Raw genomic sequence first — 26787 nt, forward strand, 5'->3', positions numbered from 1 at the left:
CTCACTCGCACCCCGGCTTCCTCTGACCACCTGCTCCCCAGTCGGAAGCCATTTTTGACTCAGGAGCCCCACACTGTGCCCACCCAGGTCCCATCGTGGCCCCGTGTGGTACTATCGATGTTCGTGTAAATGCTTCACTTCCCCTACCAGGCTGTGAGCTCTCTGAGCGTAGGAACTTGAACTGGTTCATCTATAATTGTTCCTACTACACAGATGGCATTTATTAAGTATTGGTGAGTAGCTCAACGAATGTATCCCTATCTTCACCTTAGTGTTTTTTCTGTAGGAGGTTCTCGATGTTTTCTAAGTTAAAGAAACGATGGTTGGATGGATAGATGGACAGACAGACAGGTTAAAGAATAAAGAATTAAATAAGTATAGAGACCAGTTAACATCTCTTAGGGACAAGAAGTAAGCCTGTTCTGCCCAGATAACTGCGCTGATTTGGGCCAGTGAACACATCAGTGTGGGCTCTTGGATTTCGGTTGTGGGGCTGACTCAGGGCGACCTCTCACCTCCCTGCATACTGAGGTCCAGGCCCCGCTATGGCTGTGCCGGGACAGTGGTGCAGGGACTGCTCTTCCTATCTGGTGATTTCCGTGGCCTGGGCTGAGTAGTATGGGAGAAAGGGCAACAAGGCAGTGAGGTCTCTAGGGATTCTCACCTGCAAGGCCGCCACGACATGTCTCTGCTTTTCACATTAGTTGTTTACCAGGCTGAAGCATGAGATGTCCGCAGGACCCAAGGCCTGCAAGAGGTCAGTAGCCCAAGGCAGCAAGAGCCAAAGGGCCAGCCCCGGAGAAAGTGTCCTTCAAATGCTTGCTCACCTGCTGCTGGGAGCCTCAAGCACCATTTCTTCTTTCTTGGGAGATGGGACAAGTGCTGGCACAGAATGCCCGTGCCTCACAGATCTCTCTGGGGTAGGGGCTTGAAGAAGGAGGGAAGAGAGACAGCGAGATTAGGGCAGGAGGGTGGTGCATGTGTCCAAGTGGCAGTGGGGTGACGGGGCAAACACACACCCTGCTACCTTCTAAAATAAAGACAGAAGCTTCACCTCCCTCTGTGGGCTCCCTCCCACTTCTCTTACAGCAGAAGAAAGGCGCAGAGCTTTGGAATAGTCCCTCTGCTGGGCAAGTTGCTCCAGTTAGAGGAGGTTAGACCTCTTTGCCTTGGCTTCCTCTGCCCTTTATTTTATAAGAGAAACGTGGGGGTGTGGAAGGAAGCGCAAAGGCTTGAGGACCATCTCCATAGCAGAGTGGCCAGGAGCCATGTTCTCACTGGGTCAGCCTGGATATCACTGGGCTTGGAGATGATCAGGCCAGCGGGGCCCTGTGTGTGGGTACTGGCTGTGGGCAACCCAATCCTGTGCCAGAAATGCCACCAGGAACTCCAGGGAGGAACGCAGCCCTCCCTGGGAAAGACACTCCACGGCCAAGTGGGTACCAAAGGATAATAAGTGTGCTATATTAACATGAATACTAATGACGAATGTACTGCAGTAGTAAGCACATCATAGATACATAGAACATTCTCTGTATAGTCTGAACATAGATATAAAATAAGTTATACTCATTTTTCTTTCCATCACAGTAGGAGCATAGCATACAAAGTGACTGGCTCAGGGGCCACAAAGCAAGCTGAGGGAGAGACCATGGAGGGTGAAGAATGTTGAAAACAGTGGGGCTTTGCCAAGGTTGCCGCAACCGCCGGGGGTCTTGCAAGAACAAGTCAGTCCTCTCAAGTTCGCCTCCTGAGCATCAGCACGAGGCCCCTTTTGATAGGAGTCAGGGGCTGCATTCGAGCTGAGATGATTCACGCTGCTGGGTGGAGGCTGATAGGGACAGGCGCGCCCACTCTCCCACTGGTGCTGTTGGACGTCTACAGTTTTAGGAACATGGGGTCCACAGCCAGATGGCACAGTTTGTTTCTGTGATGTGACAGATGGCCAGACTGATGGCCCCACCAAATGCTGGCTGGCCCTTTTCCCTCGTCAGCCTGCTCTGGGGGGCTGTGCAGGGCCCTCACACTCGGCTTGTTTTCCGTGGTTTGTTGTCAGCCAGCAAGGCTGGGCTCCTGCCCATCGTCACAGCAGAGGCAAAAGTTGGAGGCCCCAGCTCTGAATCCTCTACCCATTACATGTGACCCCTGTGACTTTGAGAAGGTCACCTAAACTCCTCTGAGTGTCAGGCTCCTCAACTGCAAAGGGGGGGCACTAACACGTCCTTCCTTGAGGGATGGTGAGGATAATGTGGGATAATGTATATAAAGTGCCTAACACAGCTCCTGATGCACAGGAGGGGCTTGTAAATGTGAGTTGAGTCTGAGCATCCAAACATCAGAGGCCAAGTGAAAAAATCAGGAGTCTCACAAAATCTGTGGAATAAAACTCCCTCGACTGGCTTGGAGTGGAGGACAACAGAACAGTGTCTTTGCTTTCTTTCCCCCCGACTTTTCTCTTCTCTCTCTGAATCTGGGATTCTTTGAAATGAAATTCTATCAGGGCTCAAGGTTTGCCGTGGCAGACAGAGCCTGAGCATGGGAAAGAACAGAGCTCAGGGCCATGTCTCTTCATGTCTGGGACCTGGGACCCCGAGGATGCTTCCTTCCTTCCCTCCCCGCAGCGGCCCGCCTTCCCCCACACCTGGTCCCAGAGCAGATTTCCTCTTAGGAAGCCAGAGATGGGAAGAAAGCACAGAAAACAAAGTGAATTGCCTACTAAATGAAAGCCTTCTCCATCTGCTCCAAGTCTGGGGAATCTGGAGAGGGTGGGCCATCTGTGGCGAGCAAACTGCCTCTGTGGATCAGAAGGCAGATCTCTAGGTAGCGGCAGTGGATGGAAAGGGGGCTGGAGACCTAGGCTTGAAACCTGGAGCTCTAGAAGTACTCCTGTGCTTCTACCAAGGCTGAGAACTTGGAGATGTGTCCAGAGATCAGCCTGGAAACCTGGGGGTCACTGTCCCTTCAAATCTTCAGTGTAGGTTTCAAGATCTGCATGCGTGTGTGTGTGTGTGTGTGTGTGTGTGTGTGTGTGTGCACATGTGCATGTGTAATTGCCTCTCCCATCTTCTCTAACACTGACCTGCCCCTTCTCTAACCTCCCCCTTCCCCTCATCACTCGGCAGCTTTCCTCTTGGATGGGGGCAAGAGGTGGGCAGGCAGCTCGTTGGGCAGCTCATGCCCTTCCAGCTTGACCTTAATGAGGTGGTTGGCCAGTGCGAACTCCTCGTCATCCAGCATGCCATCTTTGTCGATGTCAGCCAGCTTCCAAATCTTGCCTAGCACACTATTGGGCAGCTTGGAGCGCACCATCTCCTTCTTGGCATTGGCACCTGTGATCTTGCCATCCACTGGCGACAGGGTGTAGAAGATCTCATCGTACATGGGCTTGTCCCTAGCAACCACCCACTCAGCATCATCGATGCCCTCCCCAGCCCCCTCCCCATAGCCGTGCCCAAAGGGGCCATGCAGAGTGCCCTCGAATGCTCCGCCCTTCACCATCTGGACGGGCCGCTGGGTCTCCTCCTGGCGCACCAGCACCATGAGCTGGGCGATGTCATGGGCCAGCATGTCATCCACCACATCCAGCAGCTTGCATTTCAGTGGCTGGAATTTGCTAAAGTCCTGGGCCTGCAACTGGTCCTGGGGAGAAGGAGAGAAAAGCAGGTGAGGAGAGATGGTAATGGAAGGAGATCCTTCTCTTTGTTGAGGAGGCTGCCTTCTACTAATACTGAAATGTTCACAGCCCTTTGGCCTGGAGGCTAAGGTGAGCCACACTGTGAACTAATACAAACTATGAGAGAGGAGGAGATAGGAGGAAAAATTTCTCTTGGTGGAATTTTTCAGGAGAGAGTAGAACAGTTGCAGGGGCCAGGAAAGAAAGGCAAATTTAACAAAGGGTTTGATCCATTTATTTGGATTCACTTTGTTGTTCTAGAAAGCCAATAATTAAATCTCTCTGTTAGTTTTGGCTGTTGAACAATGAGTGGTTCTCGAATGCTATGCCCCTCTGAGACTGAGGCATATGGGTCCTAAGGGTTATACTTGAATACACTGCAGGTGTTTTCACTATATTGGCCTGTCAGCTCCCTAGTGCCTTTCAGAGGGAAGGAATCACATTTTATTCTGCATAGGAAAGGAAAAACTGGGACATAGGCAATAAAAAACAAATCATGATACATGATAGAAGTCAAGGGTCATCCCCAAAACAGTGGGTCTTAATCAGGATGCTCATGAGAATTCCGTAGGGAGAGTTTTCCATTATCCGGGTTCTGACTCAGGCACGGTCAGGCATGCCCATTTTGTACAAGCTCCCCTCCTTGCCTTCCCATGACACCTATTCCACATGGTAAAAGAAATATGTTCCACTTTGCATGTCTTTGTGTCTGTGAAAGGTCCTGAGTCTAGAACACGAAGCTTCATCTCGGCCCCTGTAGTGACATGGTGAGAGCTTTCCACTCTTGCCCTGGCTCTGGCCACAGCTCTCGGGACACTGGCCAGTGACCAGTGCATGGGGGAAGGTCTCAGGGACAAGAATACTGAGTTCACTCAAGAAAAATTCAGAAAACACCCACAGCTACATTTTAAGAGCTAGTGTCAGATTGGGCATTTCTCACATTCCTTCCAGGACAGGGCTGAACCAGGGCGGCGGGCGCGGGGAGAGGGGGTGTGGAGTGCAGGAGGAGACAAGCTTTCGCTCCTGTCAGGGTGTAACCTCCCGGGGAACCTAGCATCTCTCCCAGTCTGTACACATCGAGATGTGCTTGGTGGGCTCCCAAGTAGGTACTCTTATATCTTGAGGGGGCACAGGGGTGCTCCCACTGCCCCTCCCTGCACATCCCCCAGGAGGGCTGTTTACATTACTGATTCAACATTCCTACCAACAGCACCTAACTGACTGGCAGACAAACAAGGTGAAATCGTGAATGTTCTGAAAGGGTTCCTCACATTAAAAAGGGGTCATATGGTTCCTTCCCAATGTCATCTTCCCAGAAGTGGGCTTACAGACCATTAAATTCTTAACAGAAAGAGAAACTGAAAGCTGAAGTATTCCAAGCCACAACTGATTGAGAAACCCAAATTACATTAAAAGTAATTCTGAAATTAGTGACTGGCTCATGGCAGGTGGTGATGGGAATGCGTGGATCCATGAGCAAAGGCTTACTCTGAAGGTATTTTATTTTTATTTTTATTTTACCACATAGGAAACTAAAAATGCCTATTTGGGACTATAATGATGCTCTGAAATCCCAGTCTGAAGCAAGAAACTGGTTCCCAAGCTAAAGATCAAAATCAGCAACAATAACAAAAACAATATCACTACTACATCTGCTGCTGTTTTTTTCTCTTATTTTATAAGTCTTAAGAAATTTTTTTAATTGAAGTATAGTTGGTATAATATTATAATGCTTTTAGGTGTACACTATATCCCTAATTCTTCAAACCTTTTTATTTTTAAATCATTATAGAATCACGAGAAGTTGCAAAAGTTGTACAGAGAGGTAGGTCCCTTGTGCCCATCACCCAGCCCGTCACCACTGGTGACGTCTAACCTAACTTGCTACTGTATTTTAAGGGCATAGTCTGTGCCAGGCTCTGTGCTAAATGCCTTGCAAATTTCTCTCATTGATGCTCTGGACATCCATCTAAGGTGGGTGCTTCTGGAACGTCAGTGTATAGATGGAGACAGAGGCTTAGAGAAGATCTGGTCAGTGTGGTATGGCGGTCTCTTGCTCAGACTGTAGGGACTGCTCTGGGCATTTCTAATAACAGCTTATGTGAACACTATATGCAGAAAACTGCAGGCAATTAACTGCAAAGGTGAATTACCTTTGAAACCTTTGTTCATCTGTAAAGGGAGGATCAAAACATCTTCCTCAGTGGACTGCTTTGGGGAGTAACATGAGAAACCATGTGCAGTGGTCCCTGGCCCAAGAGAGGGGCTCACAGTGTGCCCCAAAGACGTCAAGGTTCTGTGCGGACCTGTGCTTCTCCCTGGCTTGTGTCCCAGATCACTCCCAAGAGGGAGCTCAGAAGTAAATGTAAGAGGTAATGGGCAAGGACAGCCCTTGTCAGGTGGCTTGTCCCATTTCACATCACATGGTGGGGATTCTAAGCCTGTGGTGGCTGTGACCGGGGAAGGTCATAAACTGAAGGTATCAGACCCCGAACATCATGTAACACCCCTGCCCACTGGGAGCACCGGGGCTCTGTGTTTCTTCCCAGGCCTGGCTATGACCCCTGTTGGGCCAGTGACAGACCAGCAGGGAGGACAGATCTGGGGCCATCTTCCTGCCTTCTGGATTTGGGCTGAGTTTCCATCTGGGCATCCAAGAGTTGCTCCTTCAAACTCAGGCTGCTTGGCCCGCTCTTGTGACATTGGCCTTTGTCCTGGAGCCCCAGACCCTGCTTACCTGCATCCTCTTCAGGTTGGGAAAGTCCCCGGGTGAGATCTGGTGCTCCCGCTCGATCCGGCTGTAGATCTCCCCCAGGTTGTTCACCAGCTCCTTCTTCTTGTTATCCTTCCCGAACACTGAGGGCATCTCCTTCTTCAGAGAGCTGATGATGTAGGCGTGGACCTGGGTAACAGGAGCCAGGAGAAACCTTCAGATCAAGATTCATTCCTTCCCTCTGGGGCGGCTCTCACCCCCTCCTCCCACACATCCCTCCTCCTCCTGCTCCCACCCCTCTCTGCCGTCCCGTGCTCACATTGCCTGCAGTGCCCAGCTGTTTTTCTGTATCACCTAGAAAGGGAAAGGTGAGACTGTGGGGAGGTTAAGGTCAAGGCAGTAACAGGGATACAGGAATGGTAACACTGGTGATGAGGACGAGGAGGAGGAGAATAGCAGCACCTCATCTACACTGGGCCCTTCTGAGGATGCCGGGCACTGTGGTTCTCAGTGCTGGGACTTCTACATTCTTTGTTCTAGTTTATCTTCCAACCCTTTCATTTTATAGGTGTGGAAACAGGCACAGAGAGACCAAGGACCTTGCTGGGCTTGGGATCACACAGTTAGCAGAGGCGGGCTCCCGCCTCACCTGACGCCAGGGCCTGTCATCGCAACCCCCACACTGTCCTGCTCCCCAGAAGTGGCACAGCTGATGCTCAGGATGCAGTGGCTGTGGGACATTCTTCTGTGGGCAGGCAAGTGCTCAGGACCTCAGGCAGCAGCCCTCAGCTCTTGCAGCTGAACCTTCTACCCAAACCCCTGGCCCTACCCATGCTGCCCTCTTCTCTGGGGGCAGCCTCACCTTGGCCAGCCTGGCCCTCTTGATGAGATCATTGAGCTTGCGCAGAGCAGCGTTTCGGGGCAGACTCTGGATATCTCTGAACAGGTCCTGCTCTTCAGCCTCAAAGAGCTTCCGGTTGTCAGGGATGAGAAGCGGGTGGGACCAGAAGGAGCCGATGTAGACCCGGATCACCTCAGGGGTGTTTACGATCTTCCCCAGGGACCACATGAGGGCCCCATACACCCGCATCAGCTGCTGCGTCTCGATCTGGTCGGCCTTGTTCAGCACCACCCGCATCTTGTCCTCATGGTTCTTCAGGGCCTTGATGACTTCTGAGAACTCATCAGAGATGTCCAGCTTGTGGGCGTCAAAGAGCAGGATGATGCGGTCCACCCGCTCGGCGAACCACTCAAGGACAGCCGCAAAGTCGTACCCTGCCACAAAGGGACAGTCAGAGAGAGGGGCCTCGGGGCATAAGGCAGAGGTTGGGGAGAGGCAGCCAGGTGCCGGAGAAGTAACACGGTCTTAGGAGTCAGATCTGGCTTCAAATCCTGGCTCCTTTACATTTTTACTGTTTGGCCTTGAGCAAATTACTCAGTGTCTCTGAGTCTATTTTTTCATCTATAAATGGGCCTATAAGAGTGTCTAGTTAGTAGAATTATAAGGATTAAATACACTCAGAGGCCAGCAGATAAGAGCTGCTTGGTAAATACTAGTTATTATTAACATTATTCCCATTTAGTCTTTTCATTCAAATAAAGGGACCCTCTCCATTAGGGAACAGGGCCCAGGAAAGGGCTTCAAGGGCCTGGTTCTGCCCAGTAACAAAAGAGGCCTTGTCAGTGCTGCCTAGGGATGGTCTAAGCCAGCCTGCCTACAGGAGGCAGCTGCTGGGGCATGGTACCCAGCTCCCTCACCCCAAAGGCACCCTCTGAAGTAGGCAGGCACACAGGTACAGGCATGTGGTCGGGGGCCCCAGAGGCCCCTAGATGTGTGCATGCCCAGCTCCAGTGAGGGTGCCAGAGACAGGCCAGGCATGTGAGAATCAGCCTAGACCCACCAAGGCCCCCACCCCCAGGGAAGCTTGTAGATGAGAGTTGACCCTTGTGCCTACTTGCTGGATTCTTCCTGGGAGCTGATGATAATGTGCTGAAAAGCCACTGGGCAGGGAATCCGGAGACAGAGTTCCCACTCTAGTTCTGTGACCCAGGCAAGGTTTTTGCCTGCTGTGGCCCTGCTGGGCTCACTTTTACAGGCAGGAGTCCGCTGGGGGTGCTATGAGCACTGGCCCGAGGGGCTGCTTTTCTAGGGTGGGGTCTGGGGGAATTTCCAGCTAAGAAGCAGCCAGGAAATGCGGTTGCCAAGTGGGAAGACATGGAGGCTTCTGGAGCCCTCCCACTTCCGCTGCATCCTTGCTGCTTCCCACTAATGAGCCCTGGACAGGGCACATCCTGTCACTTCCAGGAACTGCCTCCGTACCCTTCTGCTGCCTGCCCTGGTACATCTTCATCCTGAGCTAAGTGCTGGCCCGGGACCTCCTGGGCTCAGGTTCCTGCGTGTCTGCTGCTTCCCCTCTTCCCCCAAGACACCCACCCCCGTGTCCAGCCAGAGGGGCCACACCCTGAGCAAGGACCACACTTTGCCCAGCTCTGGCCTGGGGCCTGAGGGCTCTAGGGAAAGCCTGAGGCCTGGGGAACCTTTAGAAACAGCTTGCTTTCCCAAATGTGGCCCACCTGGGCTATTAGCCAGAGATGGCTCTGTGCAGATTTGTTAACGGTGCCCTTTTGTTCTGCTGAGACACAGCCCTATGCCTGGCATGAGGCTTGGTGAACAGAACATGGACTGGATGTCAGACTCTACATGCTGTCTGCAGGACTGTGTGTGGGGGCCCCCGTTCTGCCTTGGGCTGGCTGGAGGAAGGGAGGAACTGCCACATCTGTGCTGCAGCCAAACCCTGAGCTCTGAGGGTCCCAGGCAAGGTGCCATACAAAAGCTCGTTCAGTTCTGTGTGCACGTTTGTGTGTGGGTGGATGTGCAGGTGTATATGTGTGTAGGCATAAACTGGAACTACCGGTTCCTCTGGCTGATTTTGAGGAAGGATGGGGAGGTCCCTGCATGCTGGAGCCTTTACCTGAGGGTGTCTGATGCCTGGCCCACCTGCTCCCCACCATTTTTCTTGGTCTCCTTGGGGTGCTGAGGGCAACATCACCACAGAACGGGGCCACAGTGCCGGCAGCCAGGCTCCCAGCTCTTGTTTTTATCACAGGTTACTTTTGCCTACAGTTGCATTTACAGTCTGGACTCAGGATGGCAGAGAACAAACTGGCCTGAGTAGCCACTCATGAGGTCATCTCTTCTCCCAGAGGTGGGGTGGGACCTGGTGCTTAGTGTGGGGTAGGAGGGGCTAGGAAGCGTAGGCAGGAAATCCAAGCACCCAGTTTGTGTGGGCAGCCACTGAGGGCCAAAGACGAAGGGAGGAAAGAAGGAAGAGGAATAGGAAAAGAATGGACTAGGACAGGAGCTGAGGAAGGCAGGAGTCCTGGAAGCAGGCCTGCCACACACACTTGCATAGGTTGTGCACTGCACAACTGAAGGGAAGCCATTCTCAGATTACCCTGGGGTTGTGTAATGCATGGCCCTGGCTGGCAGATAAAGGGCAAAGGGAGTTAGTTCACTGTGATCTGGGCCCAGAGCTGATGTCTGTTTTCCATTACCATCTGTGGTTCTCTCAAGAGCAAGTGATGGGTATGATTACCTCTTGTTAAACATGGGGATACTAAGGCTGAGAGAGACAATGTAACTCTAAAACCCAAGGCTCTGAACAGCCAGTTGGGCACCCTTGAAAACCTCAGAGGCTGGAGTCCTCTCTGGACCCACTGTCAGGGCTGCATTGCCCTGTAGATACATGTGCCACCTCTGCCCCAACCCCCAGGTGGTTCCGATCCAAGTCTGGGCTCTCCTGAGCCTTCCCTGAGGAGACACAGGCTAAATCTCCTTTAGGCCTAAACTCAAGATGAGCCCAGATGGAACCCTGGGGGCTTTGTGTGTCTGTGGGGAGGGGGCTTAGGTAGAGACCCACTAGGAGAGAGTGTTTAGGGAAACAAAAGCAAGACAGTCCCCCAAGCTGTACCTGCACAGGGCTCTGGGCTGGGTACCAGGGTGCTCGCAAAGGCTGGAAGGGGCAGGCAGACACCCCCTTCCCAGGGCCCTGCCTTCCATGGCTGCAGAGCTCCCTGCTCAGCCCCTGCACCACCACACAGCCCAGAGTTAGGGAGCCTGGGGTCCAGGCTCCCAGATCCTTCACAGGGGAACTTCCATCATTGTCCCACTTATGTGGACAGGCTGTCACGTACAGGAAGTGTTGGCTCAGTTTCCAAGGCCTCTCTGACCTGCTGCTCTTTCCCATCTTCTTCCCAGGTTTTACCTCCTCGGTGAAATGGGAGGGAGGAAGGGGCCCGGCTCTCCTGCTGGAGTCCCTGTCCACCCCCAGCCAGGGCCGGCTGTACCCACTCACACGGCCGCAGCAGACTGAAAAGGGCTGAGCCTGGTTCTGCCATTCATAGAGACCTGCCTTCTTTAGAGAGAAGCTGGAGCAACTCTGGGGAGTGCTGGACAGCAGCCCTGTTTGGGTACTAGCAGCCTGCACCTGGGCCAGCATCAGTACCCGGGCCCCATGAGGGCAGCCTCAGGAGCACCGGTCTGCCGCCTGTGAGGTGACGGGCTCTGCCTGCAGGGTCCTGGGGTTGAATGGGTGCCGGCCTGGGTAGGCCATGCTCCTGGTAGAGAAGTTTCTGGCCCCCACCCCACCCCAGTGGTGCAGACATCCCTCAGGGCAGGTAGTGTGCCTGCCCGGCTGGGTACAGAGCACAGAGGGCCAAGGCTCACACGGGAGGGACAGACAGTCACCTAAGGTCGGTTCGGCAGAGAGCTGGGGCTGCTGCCCAGAGAACTCCTGTCAGTCCGAAGCTACTCTTCCCGGAGGCTCCGTTACTGGGCTGGGTGTGGCTTTATCTGCTCCTCTTGCCAGAGGTACAGCACAGGACACAGAAAGGGCAGGGGGGTTGCTCAGGGCGCACGGTACAATGTGGCAGCAGAGGCTGGGGGTAGGGAGCCAGAAGCAGTAATTTTGAGCCTTGTACAGCATCAGTCTAGCATTTTAGTACTTCTTTTAATCTTCAAACAACCCCTAAGGTTTGTTTTGGTAGAATTATTTCCCCCTACTTTACAGATGAACCAACTGAAGCAAAGAAACCTGGCGAAGCTCTCTCTGCTAGCAAGAGTCAGAGGCAGTCCTCGAACTCTGATAGTCTGGCTCCGGAGCTCCTCTCCTACCCACCATGCCCAGCTACCTCCCTTCATGAGCAGGTAGCCCATATCTGGAGTGAACGGTTTTCAGAGTGCTTTCATGTACCCACCCACTCCCACTGTTATGCGCCAGAGCATGCTGCCATCCTCCTGTTGTTGGGAGCAGTTCTGTGCACGCATTTGCCTTCCCTGCAGAGCTGCCAGATGCCTGAGGCAGGGGCTGCTGGAACCTCAGAAGCAAACAAGGGCCTGGCGCACAGTAATGCCTCTTGAGGAATGAATAAACCTGATGAGCCAGTGCCAGTCCTACCAGGGGCCTCGCTTACCTCGGCTGATCCTCTGCTTCTCTCCGGAGAGGATTCCTGGTGTGTCGATGATGCTGATGCTCTCCAGCACGGGGTTGGGCAGCTGGGCACACACGAACCTGCATGGGGTGGGAGGAAACGCGCGGGGGGGCTGCTGACTTCTCTTGCCTCTCACACACCCTGGTGTCAGCTGCCGGCCAACCTTCCCTGCCCTGGGGCAGAAGTTCAGAAGCCTGGCGCCTTTCTGTTCAGACTCCTAGGCTCCAGACCAGACTCAGCCCCAGCAGTGGGTCTAGGACCTGTCCTTTGAGGAAGCTCCGTGGGTGATCCTGAGGAGCCGTGGTCCTATGTTTGAGAACCCCTGCTGCCAAGGACACCAAGATGTCCAGACCCGGATCCCTGACCCCAAGGCACACAGTCTGATGGGAAGAGGAGGCATGTACACGGGCAGCCACAGTGAGCGCTGTGGGACCAGCACCCTGAGGGCTGTCGGGTGAAGGGCTGGCGAGGTCCGAAGTGGAGAGATGGCTTCCAGGGGGTGGCTTCCTGGAGGAGGCAGCAGGGCTGGCCTTGATAAGTGGGTCACATGACCCAGGAACATATATTGGTATGCTGAAGGGTCATCCAAATACCAAACATAACCGTCGGGATAGCAGTCAAGACTCATTCAAAGAAATGTTTTTAGTGTTATATTTAAATCTCAAAACATAAATTGTTAAACCTTAGATCCTTCTTATTTCCAGCCTTCTCTCTTATGTGCCATTTTTGGTGGAAGCCAAGAAATGTCCTACTATCCCAGGTCCACTGAGCCTCTGCTACCCAGTGAGAGGGCTGCAGAGATGCTGGTTAGGTGAGGAGCAAGGGACACATGGAAGAAGTGAAAGAGGGGGCAAGGGAAGGCTTCCAGAGGAGGCGGCACTTGAACCATGATTTCAACAGATGACCAGCATTTGCCAAGCCAACAGGTGCCGGCGGGAAGCCAGACTGCATGTGTGTGTGGTGGAGAGAAGCCGCATTCCAGACGGAGATAAGGGCTCACAAGGGACAAGCAGTGCTGTGGGCTGAAAGGTGTCCCCCAAAGATATCTGTTGAAGCCCTAATCCCCAGGAGCTCAGATGTGATGGTCTTACCTGGAAATAGGTTCGTTGTAGATGCAATTAGTAGATGAGGTCAAACTGGAGTAGGGTGGGCCTCTAAGCCCGTCTGACTTGTAAGACGGGAGAGCCCCTTGAGGAGTCACAGATGCACGCACATGAGGGGAGGTGGCCATGAGATACGGGGGCAGGCCCCCAAGCCAGACGAGCCAGGAACCCCTGGGGTGACTGGAAGCTGAGCGAGCTGAGGGAGGCCCTCCTCTTGGGGCTCCCATGGGAGCATGGCCCTGCGAACACGCTGACCACAGACCCTGCCTCCCCTCCAGAACTATGGGACAATCGTTTTGTGTTGTTGTAAGTCTCCCTGTGGTAGCTGGTTATGGCAGCCCCGGGAGATGACCTCAAGCAGGACAAATGCAGCAGGACAATGAGGGAGGGAGGGAGATAGGATGGCCCACCCCAGGGGGCACACATCACTCAGGTGCCAGCAGGAAGGCTGGAGTGGCCAGAGATGGTGCTGGTCAGGGTGGCAGGGGCCCTGAAAGCCACATTAAAAAAATTCAGATTTTATAATGAGGGCAGTAGAAACCCATTGGAATGTTTTAAGCAAAAGAGTGACTCCATTAGATATGGTGGTTGTCAGCATGTCCAGCTCGGTTTGACAAATATTTATGAAGTGCCTGCTATGTGCCTGGCACTGGCTAGGTAATGGGGCTTGAAGAGTGAGTGACACACCTCCTGTCCTATTGATGCCCATGGTTTCCATTGTGCATAAGACCCAGCCACATGCTGGTCCTGGGGCCCAGCGGTATATCCCAGTATTCTAAGGCAAGGCCACCTTTTGCTGAGCAGCAGGTGGTTGTTTGCGTGGGGCTGCAGCCATAGCTGTGGTGTCACCCAGGCTAGTGTGTGGGGTGAGAAGGGCTGGGACTGAGGAAGGGCTTGACTGATGGTGACAGCAGGTCACAGGAGCCAGAGAAAAAGAGGACCAGGGAACACTGGAAAGGGCCCAGCCAGGGAGGCAGGGTCAAGGAGCAGAGAGGCGATGGTAGTTGAAAAAGACAAACACCAAAGAGAGGTGGGTAAGGGAAGGATGGGAAGTGCCCACTGCTTATGATCACTAGGAGGTCACGGTGGCCTTCACACCACAGCTATTCCCCAGGTTGGGCAACAGGAAGAAGTCAGGGGGTGAAGCCAAGAAACGTGGCTATGAAAGGAAAACAAGAATGGTGAGAGTGAATAGGGCCTGCTGTCGGGTTTCAAGAGGAGACATTCCCTGTGGAGCGGGGAGCCAAGGAGGGTGACGCCATCAGGAGAGGGACTGATCGGTGGTGTGAGTCCCTGAGAAGCTGGCCCCCAAGCTCAGCCCAGGGGAAGGGAGGCATTGGACCTTGAGGAGAAAGAGAAGATGGCTTCTGGGGAGAAGGAGACGAGGACAGAGGCAAACGAACTCAGTTCATGGACAGATTAAAAAAACCCAAGTACATGGAATCCAGGGACACTGATTGATATTTTCCCTGGAGTAGGAAGTAAGATCATCTGCCGAAAGAGAAGGCTGAGGTGAGTGGAAAGGCCCTGGAACACCCTGGAGAAGGGGTGGGGCAATGGAGGGATGTGATGTAGGACCCCTGGCGGGTGGCACCCAGATGGGAGCAGACGTCTGGGTGCAGCCACCAGCTGGTGGTGCTGGGAGGGGGCTTCCCCTGCTCCCTGCTGACCTTCCAGTGGGCAGCAGCCCATCTGAACGGCTGTCATCTCCGCTGTTGAGCACTTCCAGAGAGCACAGGCCTCATGGTGCCATGTATATTCTGTCACAGGCTTCCTGCATTAAGCCACATTCTTTGATTCCTCCTGCTTGGTTTTGTTTGTTTTTCAGTTTTCTCTCCCTGGAATGTCCTTTTTTTCTTTTTTTTCACCCTTTCAGTATCATTTCACTCATCACTAAACACCCACATCAAGTGCCAACTTTTCCACAAAGGCCACATCCATCCTCCTGCCTTGGAGGAGGTTAATTACTATTAGCCTATTTTACAGATGGGTCAAGTGAGACACAAAGAAGTTAGGTCATTTAAGATCTGGGGTGGTATTTGGTAGGTTCTGAATGCAGGTCTGGCTGCTGAAGCCTACAGTGTTTACCCTAAATACCTCCCATACACATGCAAAATTGTGGTGTGGATCTGTATAATTAGTGTGATCAGGAAACCAGCCTTCATTCTAGTTAAACAGAATAATAATGGAAAGGGCTGGGTCAGCCTGCCAAGCATTCCTTAGAGCTTTCTCCAGTGAACTTGACACAATGACCCTCATGTCTGCAGGCTGAAACTCGTCCCAGGGAAGGGGAGGTGTTCTGTGCAAGGTCACATAGTGAGTTCACTAGGAGAGTCAGTGCTCAAACTCAGGGCTTCACCTTAAGCCCAGGGTTCCTTCCGCCCAGTAAGAACAATGTCCAGGAACAGAGGAACCTTCCTCTGCCTCCTTCCAGTTGGATGCATGTCCTTTCTGTGCTATAGACAAAAGCTGGGAGCTACACAGAGCAGCCTCTCTGCTTTTCTTGGAGGGAGGTGTAAATTGGGGGATGTGACTTCACTCGTACCCTTCCCTTTTCCTTGTTCAGGAGGAATCAGCCTGGTGTTTGCAGTTCCCACACCCCTCATCAGTGGGGACTGCCTCAGTTACATTCTCAGCAAGAAAGGGACAAAAGAGAGACTCTAGGTATGGAAAAGGCACCGAGGCTCGCAGGACCCCACCGTGTCCTTTACTTCTCATAACTCCGAGAACAGAGAACTCTGCACTCACCGGTTCAAGAAGGCATTGCCAAAGGCGTTCAGTTTCCTGAAGGGTTTCTTAGGATCCACCACCAGGGCATTCCCAGGGATGATGCCCTCCACCTCCCCCTGCATCACGGCAATGAAGGAGTCAGTGGTGGGCTCAGGCCCAATCCGCATGCCTGGGAAATCCTGTTCCAGTAGGTACCTGCAGGAGAGAGCACAGTCATCACACATAGCTCCTGTTGCAGATCAACATGACACGCCTACTCCGGGCAGACCATGATGTGGCTCGTGGCAGAGGGCAGGTCCAGACCAGTGAGATTTCATGGTGGAAGAGAGATTTTCACAGCCTAGAATCCAAAGACCTTTATGGGGGAGCTGGGATTTCAGATGAATTTAAAATATCAAATCTGTCCTTCCTGGTGCTTAGCTTTTTCTCTCCCTGAATCAGGAGTGGTGGGAAAAAGCGAGATTTGGGCTCAGGCAGAAAGCATGAGATGAAACTGATTCCTTCGGAGAGTATTGCAGACTTTACAACTGCACTTAGCCTGCTGAAGCACTGGCTCAAAGTCATGGTCAGAACTAGGCTGTGCATAGACTCTGCTGACTTTCCACAGGTCCTTATTTATTTATCCAGTTTGTCAGCCATTTAATATAAAAACAGCTCATCCACAATACAGTGTGAAGGGTGCATGATGAAAAGTGAGTGAGTCCCCATCCCATCCTGGACCTATGGTCCCACTCCCTAGCCATGTACTAGGCCATGACCTGAGGTGGCATGTGCCTCTCTTTGCTCCTCTCCAGGCCTGGGAAGTGACAGCCCGAGGCCACCACCCCTCTGCACAGACCCTTTAGAAGTTCAGGAGCAAAGGTAATGTGGGGCCAGAGAATGAAGAGAACAGCATGTAAGGACAACAGACCCTTTGGGAGGCACGCAGAACAGCTCTGAGTCCAAAGAGCATGAGGCCAGTCTGAGGGGAGGAACTCTTAATTGCCTTCGATTGGGACTGGCTCAAGGAGAGTCCCAAGGGTGACTTCCAAGACCATGGTGGGCAAGGAGCTCAGGAATGTGCTGACCAAAAAGCACAGACTCATGGCATGAGAGCTCACCACGTGCTGAGAACCTCCTCTTAAATCTGGAGGGCCCACATGCTCAGAGTGAAAAGCCCAAGAGCCCATGGGGGAAAAGATGTCAAGAGAGAGGCTGTAAGTTGGAGAGGGAACCTGGAGACCCAGGCCAGTGGTCCTCAGTCCAGCTCACGTCGGAGCTGCTGAGGAGCTCTGCCTAACGGTGCCTGGGCCCTCCACCCAGAGGTTCTGACAGCTCTCTCAAGGTGTGGCCCTAGTCATCAGTCAGTCTGTGTAGGAGGTCCCCCATTTATTCTAGGGGGGCAGCCAGGTTGACACCCTGCTCTAGACCAGTCCTCTCATTTTGCTGCTGAAATCACTGGCACTCAGTAGCATTTCCATATGCCAGGCATCACGTGAATCACTTCGAGAACATTAACCCCTTTGGGCCTCACAGCAGCCCTGTAGCTAGGTACTGAGGAAACTGAGGCACAGAAAGGTTACCTGCTCTTCCCCACGTTAAACAGCTAGTCATGGAGCTGGAACCCAAAGCTATACCAGTCTAACACCAAATCCCTCGCTGTCCAACTGAGGCAGTTCCTACCAGAGAGCTGCTCAGGGCCCACAGAAGGTCACGGCAGAGCTGAGACTGCAGGCCACGTCTCCAGGGCCCAAGCTCTCCACCCACCCCTGCCTCCCCAAGGCAGGCCTGGAGCAGCGGCCCTGCTCTGCCCGGAGGCTCCCTGGGGCTTCTCCTGGCTCAGCCATAGCTGTCTTGTGCTTTCAGGAAGCGCTCTCACCTCTTGGTTTGCTCTGCGGTCCAGGGCAGTGTAAGTCGGGTTGCCATGGACCCCCTCTCCCAGGGACCAGCCTAGGAGTGCCTCCCAGGAGCTGCGGCTGCCAGAGGCAACCCCTGAGAGCCCACATGGAGGGTTTCAGGTTGCCATGAGAAGCCCCTCATCTTCCTCCAGGATCCCAGCCCAATAATCTAGGTGCAAATGCAGGATTTCCGCCCGCCAGAGGACTGTTTGAAAGCTGGCACTTGGATCGTGGAGGGGATAAATCACAATGGCTGCACACTTGGACAGCACTTCCTGCTCTCTAGCGCCTTTTCCGTCAGGGCCTCAGGGGAGAGGCAGTGAATCTCAGTGGACTTGGGCCAGCAGACCTGATTTCTCTAACCATGAGGTATGTGTCCTTCAGAAGGCATTTGACTTCTGCGAACCTCAGGACCTTCCTCTGTAATAGGGAAAGAAGTAATAGCTCTGATTCGTCAGGCACCTTTGATGTGCCTGACACTACCCTAAACTCTCCTGGATTATCTCATTTTGTCTGCACATCTCTCTGATTCTTATGAGTACTGTGATCCTTATCAAATGGGCCTAACAAGAAAACCCACCCTCATAGGATGGTCTGAGGCTTCAATTAGTTGCAGATCTTAAGCACCTAAACTAGTACTGGGCACCTAGATCACCATCCCATTGTAGAGGAGACAAAGGTTATGCAATCAGTGAATGGCAGAGTTAGGATTTGAACTCCTAAAAGATATCCTGGCACCTGAGTTGGAGAATTCATGCTCCTCACCACTGCATTCACTATCTCCTTTCCTGCCATAGGTCTCCCTTGACCAAGAAATGCAAAAAGGCTGAGCCCCAGATGGGACTAGAATAAGGAGTGGCACAAGAAGTCCACAAAGGAATATCGTTTGGCAGGAGGCTGGCCAGAGGCCAGGTCTTGGGGGAAAGGCTAGGGCCTTTAGGGCCCACAAACCCAGGAATGTACTCATCTCCATAAACATCTGCCCTTAGAGTTCACAGCCTCCGTGAGTGGGATGTGGTATGCAAAAGCTGCTGCTGTCAGGTGACTGGAGCAGGCCCCAGGCCCACTGGCTCTGCAAGGACATTCTTGGAACTTGAAGCAGTTTCATGAGAACCAACACTGAGCCAGAGCAACCCCATGCATTCTGGCCTGTGTTTGTGGAGCATCTGTCCCCATGAGTGCTTGGGTGAGAAGCCCTAAGTGGGCCCCGCAGGGCTGTGGCAAGTGTGAAGTCTGAGGCAGGAGGAGGGTGGGGTCACCACCAAAGGCTTTAGGGATGGCTGAAATAGAGAAGCAGGGAAAGAAACGATTCTGTGGCAGCCTTGAGAATGCCCAGCTTGAATGGGGCTAAAGGTCAGTGATGAGGTGTCTTCCTGACACAGGTGTCTCAGCTTCCATCCCGGAGAGATGCGGTGCGGTGTACCAGCAGTGGACAAAGGGTGATGCTTCCCAGCATAACAGGGGCCACTTTCCAGGATGTTCTGGAGCCACAGCCCTGAGGCTGAGCAAGGTCCTGAAGGCTGGGCCTTCTGCTGCCCTGGCATCTAGGCTAAGCCCACATGACCCCAAATTTGCTGACCACACATGGGTCTGGAGAAACACAAAGTGCAATGAAGCCACCAGCTAAGCTAGTCCAGGGATGCAGTCAGGCCAAGTAGAGAACCCAGGGCTGGGTAAATTCTCAGGGACATTTGGATCTGGCTTGCAGCACTGGGTGCCCCCTTAACAAAGCCACTACTGTGCCCAGAAAGGAAACCCTATTAAAGATCTCATCACTGCCTCTCTATGGGGAATGATACAGATTGCCTCTGTTCCAGGCTAAAACATTCCCACAGCAGTGTAAAAAAGGAAAAGTTAATTCAAGCCTGGGTGAGAACAGCTTTGGTGGACACAAAGGAGGAGGGATAGGCAGGCTGAGCACCCGTTGGGTGGCAGGTGTTGTACAGGGACCTTTACCCAAGTATGCCACCTAGTTGGTCCTAGGAGGACTGTGGGGATGGCAGCATTGTTTCAGTTTCTTAGTTAAGTGAATTGAGATAGAGGTTGCCTAAGTTTCAGGCCAAATAAAAATACTCAGAGACTGTAAGAGCTGAAGAGATTTTAGTGTCCCCTTCCCTTGCCATCCATCCAATGCAAAGTAAATAAATACTGAACCATAAACTAGTAAGGAAGTCCAATGCAATTCAGATTTTCCCCACAACTACTTTTCTTCATATTTTCTTAAGCAAATTGTTTCCTAACATCTTCCTTATTTTTTTGGTGTCCTGCTTGGCTGGCAATCTAAGCATGTGGCCTGCTTTACTGGTGACCTCAGCACCCCAGGTAAGGCATGGAGCCAAGAATCTTAACTCAGTCTGCCTCCAAGTACCCATCTCTGCAGCAGTGGGGCCAGACCTGAGGCTGCTGCTGGGATGGCATCCAAGGCAGGGAAGAGGGGCCAGGTTCACAGAGAGTGTCTCCGGAGGCCTTGGGCTATGCCCTCTGCCGCAGCTTGGTGGAGGGATGTGCCTTCACGGCCGCTGCTCCATTGCTGATATGACCTTGGACAAGTTGCTTGAGAGCCACTGCCTCAGTTTCCCCTGTGTTTAAAATGGGGATAATACCTGGTTTCTAAGTAGTTCAGAATGAAGATTTTGAGATGATACACATGAATTTGGGAAAAGCAAAGTCTCTACCAGACATGTTTCCATATTGGCAGAGATAATAGAGAAAACAACACCTCGTTGTTGCCTGTAAGTACTCAGTGCATTTCTACCTACTCCATATCCAGTTGCAGTGCCTCCTCTATGAGACCTTAACTGATTAATTCTCACCTACATCTCATTCCTGAAGTTCTCATTCTCTTCCCTGAAAATCACATAGCTCTTAACTTGCAGACTTGTAAAGGCAAATACCACTTTCTGCCTTGCATTACAGGTATTTGTGTTATATACCCATATCTTTGGTGTCTCTCAGCCTTGGGTACTTCAGCTTGGAAATGAGGTCAAGACAATAATACCGGTCCTGTTGGCCTCACGAGGTTCTAGGGAGCCCACAGAGCAGCCCACACACATAAACTGACACAGTAAAGGGAGACCTGATGGCTGAGTTGAGGTCTGAGTCAGCTCTGTGCTCCACTGTCCCTGCACACAGCAGCCTCCGCCATGGGATGAGGTGACCCCAGCACAAAGGGGACCAGTGGTCAGACTGTCACGCCTGCCCAGTCCACTCCCCGGCACTGCCCACAGAGTTCAGCCTCATGCTCCTCCTCTGGCCCTTCATGGTGGAGGCAAGATCCCCTCAGCCCCTCTGCTATGGGAGGTCCCGAGGGCCAGCCTCTAAGCCTGTAGGGAGAGAATCAGCTAGAAAGAGGGGAGCCCAAGCGCAGTGCCTAGAACATAGGTGGCACTACATTGGATCTTTCCCCTCCTAATCCTGAGGCAACCCTATGAGACAGTTTACTGTTCATGTGTCAGAAAACTGAGGTTCAGAAAGGTTAGACCTTCCTAGCAAGGCCTCTTGGCTGGTGCCGGTGGAGCCTGGATTCTGCTGAGCTGGCCTGCGTGCTTCCCATGCCTTGTTCTGCCACCAGTGGGGACTGGAGGGAGCCCTTTCTCCAGATGTCCTTCTCCTCCCAGTAAATGCTTCCCCTGCCGACCCTCACACACTGACTTTCAAGGCAGAGCTGAAGCTGGACCTGGGACAGGTGGACCCATGTCCTCTGGCCTAGGCCTGTTTGCTCCCTTGAGTAACACACAGGCCTTGTAAGAGGAGGGTGCATTTTCACACAGTCCCACTTGGGGACAGCAGATCAGAGCCCTGAAAGGAAATGGGCATCCACTAACTTCAGAGGGAGGACAGGAGAGGTGTAGCAGGGACTGTGGCTTACAGGATGGACCTTGCAGAGGTCAGTGGGTCTACTGGGAAAGGTGGCCCCTTTCTCTAGCCCCTCAGCTTTCCAGAGACTCCTCTTTCCTGGGACTGGGGAGGCTGTAATGCTGGGGGCTGAGGCCTGGCAGTCGGGGATGCCAGGGTGTGATGACAGCGCATGCAACCACAGGCAAATGCTGACTCACCTTCAGCGGAGGATGCACAGCCCCTTGAAGAAGTGGGGCGGGGGGTGTCAAAAGGGGCCACAGAGTAGTGTCCCCGCTGTCCCCTGCCCCAGCAGCCCCCCATGTGCTCGTACACTAGAGTCCAAGTCACATTATAGAAGGGCCACACAATGCTCAGGACCAGCTCAGACCTCCCTGTGGAGACGCAGGCCGCCCCGGGCCCAACGCCCAATTGCCAGATCCTCTACTTTAGCTTGACTGTGGTCCAGTGAGGCCTCCCTTCCAGCTCAGAATTCTCAGGCCTTCCTCAACCCGTGGAGCAGCCAGCTAGTCACCTCCATGCTCAGGGGGCCAAATGGAGCAAGGCAGGAGGGAATCGAGGCTGCTTGCCAGCAAGAGGAAGAGAGAAGGGAGCAGACAGCAGAGGCAGGAGGAAGAGCTGCCAGGGCCAGAGGGACACAGCGCTTCTGTACTGGGAAGAGGCAGCCTGTGTTGGAGGGAGCAGTCACCAGGCCAATTTATTGTTTATTTTATTACTCTGGGTTACTGGGCCTTAGGCCAGGGAAGTTATTTCAGGCAGAGATCATAGCACATTAATTAGTTATTAGAAGCATGTCTTTCTCGGCATGTTCTTCCTGAGACAAGAAATAGACTCTGTGGCAAGTACATATAACTGAAAGTGGATGGGCACTCAGAAGGCAAAAGGCCAAAGGCCTGGGAGTCAAGAGGCAACTCTTTGTTTCCAAAGGAAAGGCCTCTCACAGGTCCAGGCCAGGGGCAGCAATGGGAATCACTGTGCTTAAGGCAAGAAGCAGGGATGCAAGAGGACGTAGAGGAAAAGCATGCTGAGATCTGCACCTGGACGCACTCAGCAGCACCAAAGGGAGCCTTCGTCGCTTTGGGGAAAGGCTTTTGTATCAACATACCCTCTTGAAAAGCAATTCAGAAATGTGACTCTTAATACTAATACTGAAAAGTAAAAAAAATGTTTTAAATACCAAAGCTGTGCAACCTTTGGTCTAGTGATTTCACTTCTGGGAATCTCTGGGAAAACAGTCTAGTATGTGGGAAAATGGTATGCACAGAGGTATTCAGAGTGATGCTACAGCAGCAAAACATTTAGAAACAACCTAAAACATTCAAAGGAAGTAGGTTGGTTAAATGAATAATTGCATATACATACAGTGAAATATGCAGCTCTTAAAAAATAATGCTTACAAAGATTTTTAAATTTACACAGGAAATGCTCATGCTCTAAGGGAAATACAAAATTACATTATGACATCTCAACTGGGTTAAAAATATCTAAGCGTGCCAGAGAGATAAATGTATGTATATTATATTGAAAATGGTTTCCCCTGAGTAGTGGGATTATGGGTGATTTTTCTCTTCTTCCTCAAATTTATTTTTGTCTGCATTTTCTGATTTGGAAAAAAAAAAAATTTCAGTGGATTTAATAAGGAGGAAGGAAAATTTGTAATTTGGTTATGGAAGGCTTCCCTGTGCAACCACCCCTCCAACCCTGCTGGCAGACTCTTCCTCATGGGGAGACAGCTTTTGATGCATGAGCTAAATTCAGTTACTGGCATGAGTGGGGAGGAAGAACTCTTGTACTTGGAGGATAAGAAAGAAGAGGGAGCTGCCTTTCCCAGCCTTCCTGTCTCTCTCAGATAAGGAATAGTCTATGGCAACTCGATTCTGCCACTTTCTTAGACCCAGTTAACAGCTAGCATGACTCAGGCACAGCCAGGAGAGTGTCTTAGACAGGAGGCATTAAACCTGCCTGCCGCTCCAGATCTTGCCCCTAGGGACACTCGCCTTTCCCCATTTCCCCTCCGGTAGCTGAGACCCCAGGCAAGGCCCCAGGAAGCTAAGGCAGGGTTTTAAGTTCTTGCACAACAGGAAGGAGGAGCTCTAAGTACTACTGTTTATAACCAAGGTGTGCCCAGAGGCCAGGGAAGGCATGAGAGGGCAGCAACTATCTGTAAATGGCTTGCACTTCCCATGGGACGTAAACCAGGCCAGGTGGATGACATGGATTACAAAGCAACCTTGTACAGAATACCTAGGTAGCTCTGAAGTGCCTTTGGCAACAATGGGTGTTTAATAAAACAAAAGAGATGGATTTTCCCCCCATCTTGGACCCCCAAGATTGTATGTAAATTTGGAAGATATCTGCATTTTTCTAAAGATAGGTTCACAACTTTCATCAGACTTTCAAAGGAGGCCTTGAACTTTTTAAGGGCCTTTGTAGTTCCAACAATATAAAATAATCCAAGAGCCAGCAGGCCTCTGGCCCTCTGGTACTAAACTTCTTCAGAAGTCACTCAACCTCTCAAAGCTGCTCAGCCCAAGGATGTCCACCCCACAGGGGCAAACTGGATCTGGTGCTCTATTCAGACAGGACCTGTTAGCCTGGTGCTTGCACTGCTTCCAGAAGGCTTGTGTTATAACCTTAGCAGAAAAACAGTAACTAGACTGCTATCTTTTCTGCCCTCCTTGCCAAACAAAGTCTAATGCTTTGCATGTTGCAGGTGCTGAAATAGTCGCTGAAGGGAAACGAGAGCACAACTGCTTTGAAACTTGGAGGAGATGAGCACTACTGGCTTTGGGGACTCCGCTCCCATCAATGCACAGTAGGAGCCTGACTCTACACAGCAGGCACAGGCACCCTCAGCTTGCAATGGTGCTACCTGAGGCCAAGGAAATGCCCTTGAGGGCTCTATGGGTAGAGGACTGAAGAGAAAGAAGCCTGTCCTCCAAAGGTAGGAAGGATTCTCATCACTCTGTGGACAATATATGGACATCTCTGAATGTAAGGTGCACAAATTGACTTCTTGAGGATCCCTCTAGCCCCAGAATTCTGAAATTCAAGGGAATGGATGATTCAACCTCAAAGTTACAGGCTTTTAGCCAAGCATCTCCTTCCATGAAGTTAGGACCAGCATCCTAGGCGGCCTCCTTCGATTCTCTTGCCAAAAGGCCAGATGAGACCATTGCCAATATCCCTTCCACCTCTTAAAGACATTAATATTATTACTGGGCCATTAAGATCAAACAAGGGCAAAGGAAAAAGCACTCCACTTTTGGACACTGCTTCTGTCCAAACTCCAAGAGTGTAGGAGCTCTGTCCAGAAAAGGAAACTGGTAAGAGGACAAGTGGAATGACCAGGCAGAAGAGCACAGGATCCCCAGCCCATGTCCTCAGCTGCAACTGTAAAGCCCCTATGTGAGTGGCTGAGTCCTTTAAAAGGCAAGGGAAGTGGTTCTGTCCATGTGGCAGGTCCCTAAAAAGTGGGGGTGTAAGACACCCACACCAGCATAAGGAGCTTTCTCACTTGTGCCTCCCAGGCCTCAGTTTCATCCTCCATAAAATGGGGAGAGTAAGGATGGATCTGAACTTTACCACTTCAAACTGACCACTGAGCTAAGTACAGTGGAGAGGCACTAGGCAGGACAGGGCGGGAGACCAGCAATGAAATTGCCGGGTAAGCTTTGGGCACATGCAGACAAGGATTTCTTCCGAGCCTTCAACTGAAGACTCCCCATTTGTCCAAGGGCAGGAGGGGACACTGGGAGTGGATGGGGGGCCTCAGCTCTGGAAGGCGGGGTGGGCTGCGGGGGCCGGCTCACCTGATGAAGGTGGTCTTCCCAGTGGAGTACTGGCCCACCAGTAGGACCATGGGCTTGTTGTCGAAGTCGGCATCCTCCAGGGCGGGCGAGTGAAACTCGTGGAAGCGGTAATGCTCTTCCAGCGGCAGCAGCTTGCCCTTGTAGAGTTTCTTGAGCCCTTCGCTCACCGTCTGGAAGACCTCGGGGTCCTTCCTCCGGCGGTCGTCGGAACCCAGCCAGCTGAACATCGCGGCCCCCGCTCGCCCCCCGCGCGCAGTCCCGGCGCCGTGGGCTCCTGGGGAAGGCGCCCCGCAGGGCTGACCCTTCGGGCTCCGAGCTGCGCCGCCGCCTCACCCGAGCGCGGGGCTCAGCCGCACCATGGCCGGGGTGCGCGGCTCGAGATCCCTAGGGCGATGGCGCGCGGCGGGGAAGGCGCTCTGTCCAAGCTCCTGGGACCAAGTCCAGCTCCTGCCTCATCCAGCAACCAAGGCCGGAGGGAGGGCAAATATAATGTGGCTGGGCAGGAGAGTTGCGATCTTGGAAATGGAAGTCAAACCTGCAATTAAACTGCCAGATGCCGGGTCCGATGCCGGCGTCCCGGATCTCCCTGCAGACCGCCCCTCCCTGCTCGGGCCCGAGTGCACTGAGGGGATGCTTTGGCACCGCTCCTGCCAGGCCGCGGCTCTGGGGAGGTGGTGGCGCTGCCCAGCCCGCGGACAGCTCAGCATCCGTAGCCGCAGCCCACAGCCCCAGGCGCCGGTTTAAATGCCAGCCGTGCAGGAAGCGGGCTCGCGGAGGAAGTCCCCGAGTACTGGCAAGGCCGGGCCGGCCGGCCAGTGGCAACGAGGAGAAGCTGATCAGGGCGCCGCCATGAGTGTGGGCAGGAGCTTCCCTGGGGACCCGCAACCGCTGCCTGGGAAGACAGGGATGCTGAGCTGAGTCCTGCGGGGACACGCCGGTATTTCATTCCAGGCCTCTAAAGGTTTGGTTTGGGAACAGCGCCCTCTCAGGGACAATTTCGAAGACAGATTCTACCTGCTCCACACTTCCTGGTTTTGAATAGACTTTCCTTTGATACTGAGTTCAATTTCTTAAGAAGACAGGTACTGCAGTACTTGGGAATATTTTCCCTAGGGCATGGAAAAAAGAGTCCAATATCAGGCTATACAAAATGACTGAAACTGCCATTACCCAAACTTTTTGCTAGTTCTAGGGCGAAGTCAAAACCATTCCCATTCATTTATTCATTCATTCATTCATCCAAGTGTTCATTCCTTCTAATAAAACAGGCAAAACCCTCACAGAATACTCAATTTTGGAGACCATAGATACAGAAGTGATAGCAAAGAAGAGCACATACAGACTCTCTTCCAGGAATTGCACTCCAGGTAGGCTTCAAAGAGGAGATGTGAACAGAGAGGGCCATGGGTACACAGGGGAGGTATTCCTTTTGTTTGGATAACTGGATTAAGGCTGTACAAAAAGCATGACAATGAGCTAGATCTTAAGCAATGAATCTACAGAGGGGAGGAAGACATTCCAGGTATAGTAAAGG

The 26787-nt window shown here is 52.4% G+C and overlaps 1 protein-coding gene and 2 long non-coding RNA genes across 7 annotated transcripts in view; 2 read left to right on the plus strand and 1 right to left on the minus strand.

The window, feature by feature from the left end:
- LOC108404081 (uncharacterized) overlaps positions 1-11863 on the plus strand; it is a 38441-nt gene extending 26578 nt beyond the window's left edge. For 2 of the 5 annotated variants that reach the window (XR_012121953.1, XR_001854858.3), the window contains 2 exons: positions 10645-10940; positions 11456-11852. This is a non-coding gene — a long non-coding RNA (uncharacterized lncRNA). Of the gene's footprint in view, positions 1-7668; positions 9593-10644; positions 10941-11455 lie in introns of those variants that run through there. The other 3 variants (XR_012121956.1, XR_005058790.2, XR_001854859.3) reach the window with 3 other exon arrangements.
- EHD3 (EH domain containing 3) lies at positions 1441-26492 on the minus strand. The gene is made up of 6 exons (XM_017671515.3): positions 25254-26492; positions 15728-15904; positions 11859-11956; positions 7249-7661; positions 6411-6575; positions 1441-3639 (listed from the first exon to the last, which is right to left on the minus strand). Exons 1-6 carry the CDS (start codon positions 25478-25480, stop codon positions 3112-3114), a joined length of 1608 nt encoding a protein of 535 aa, XP_017527004.3. The 5' UTR covers positions 25481-26492; the 3' UTR covers positions 1441-3111.
- LOC140843966 (uncharacterized) lies at positions 11939-15721 on the plus strand. The gene is made up of 3 exons (XR_012121957.1): positions 11939-12293; positions 12581-14491; positions 15546-15721. It is a non-coding gene; the product is annotated as an uncharacterized lncRNA (long non-coding RNA).
- Positions 26493-26787: the final 295 nt, after the last annotated feature.

Source organism: Manis javanica, chromosome 1, assembly GCF_040802235.1.
Source record: "Manis javanica isolate MJ-LG chromosome 1, MJ_LKY, whole genome shotgun sequence".
In the NCBI taxonomy this organism is placed as follows: Eukaryota; Metazoa; Chordata; class Mammalia; order Pholidota; family Manidae; genus Manis; species Manis javanica.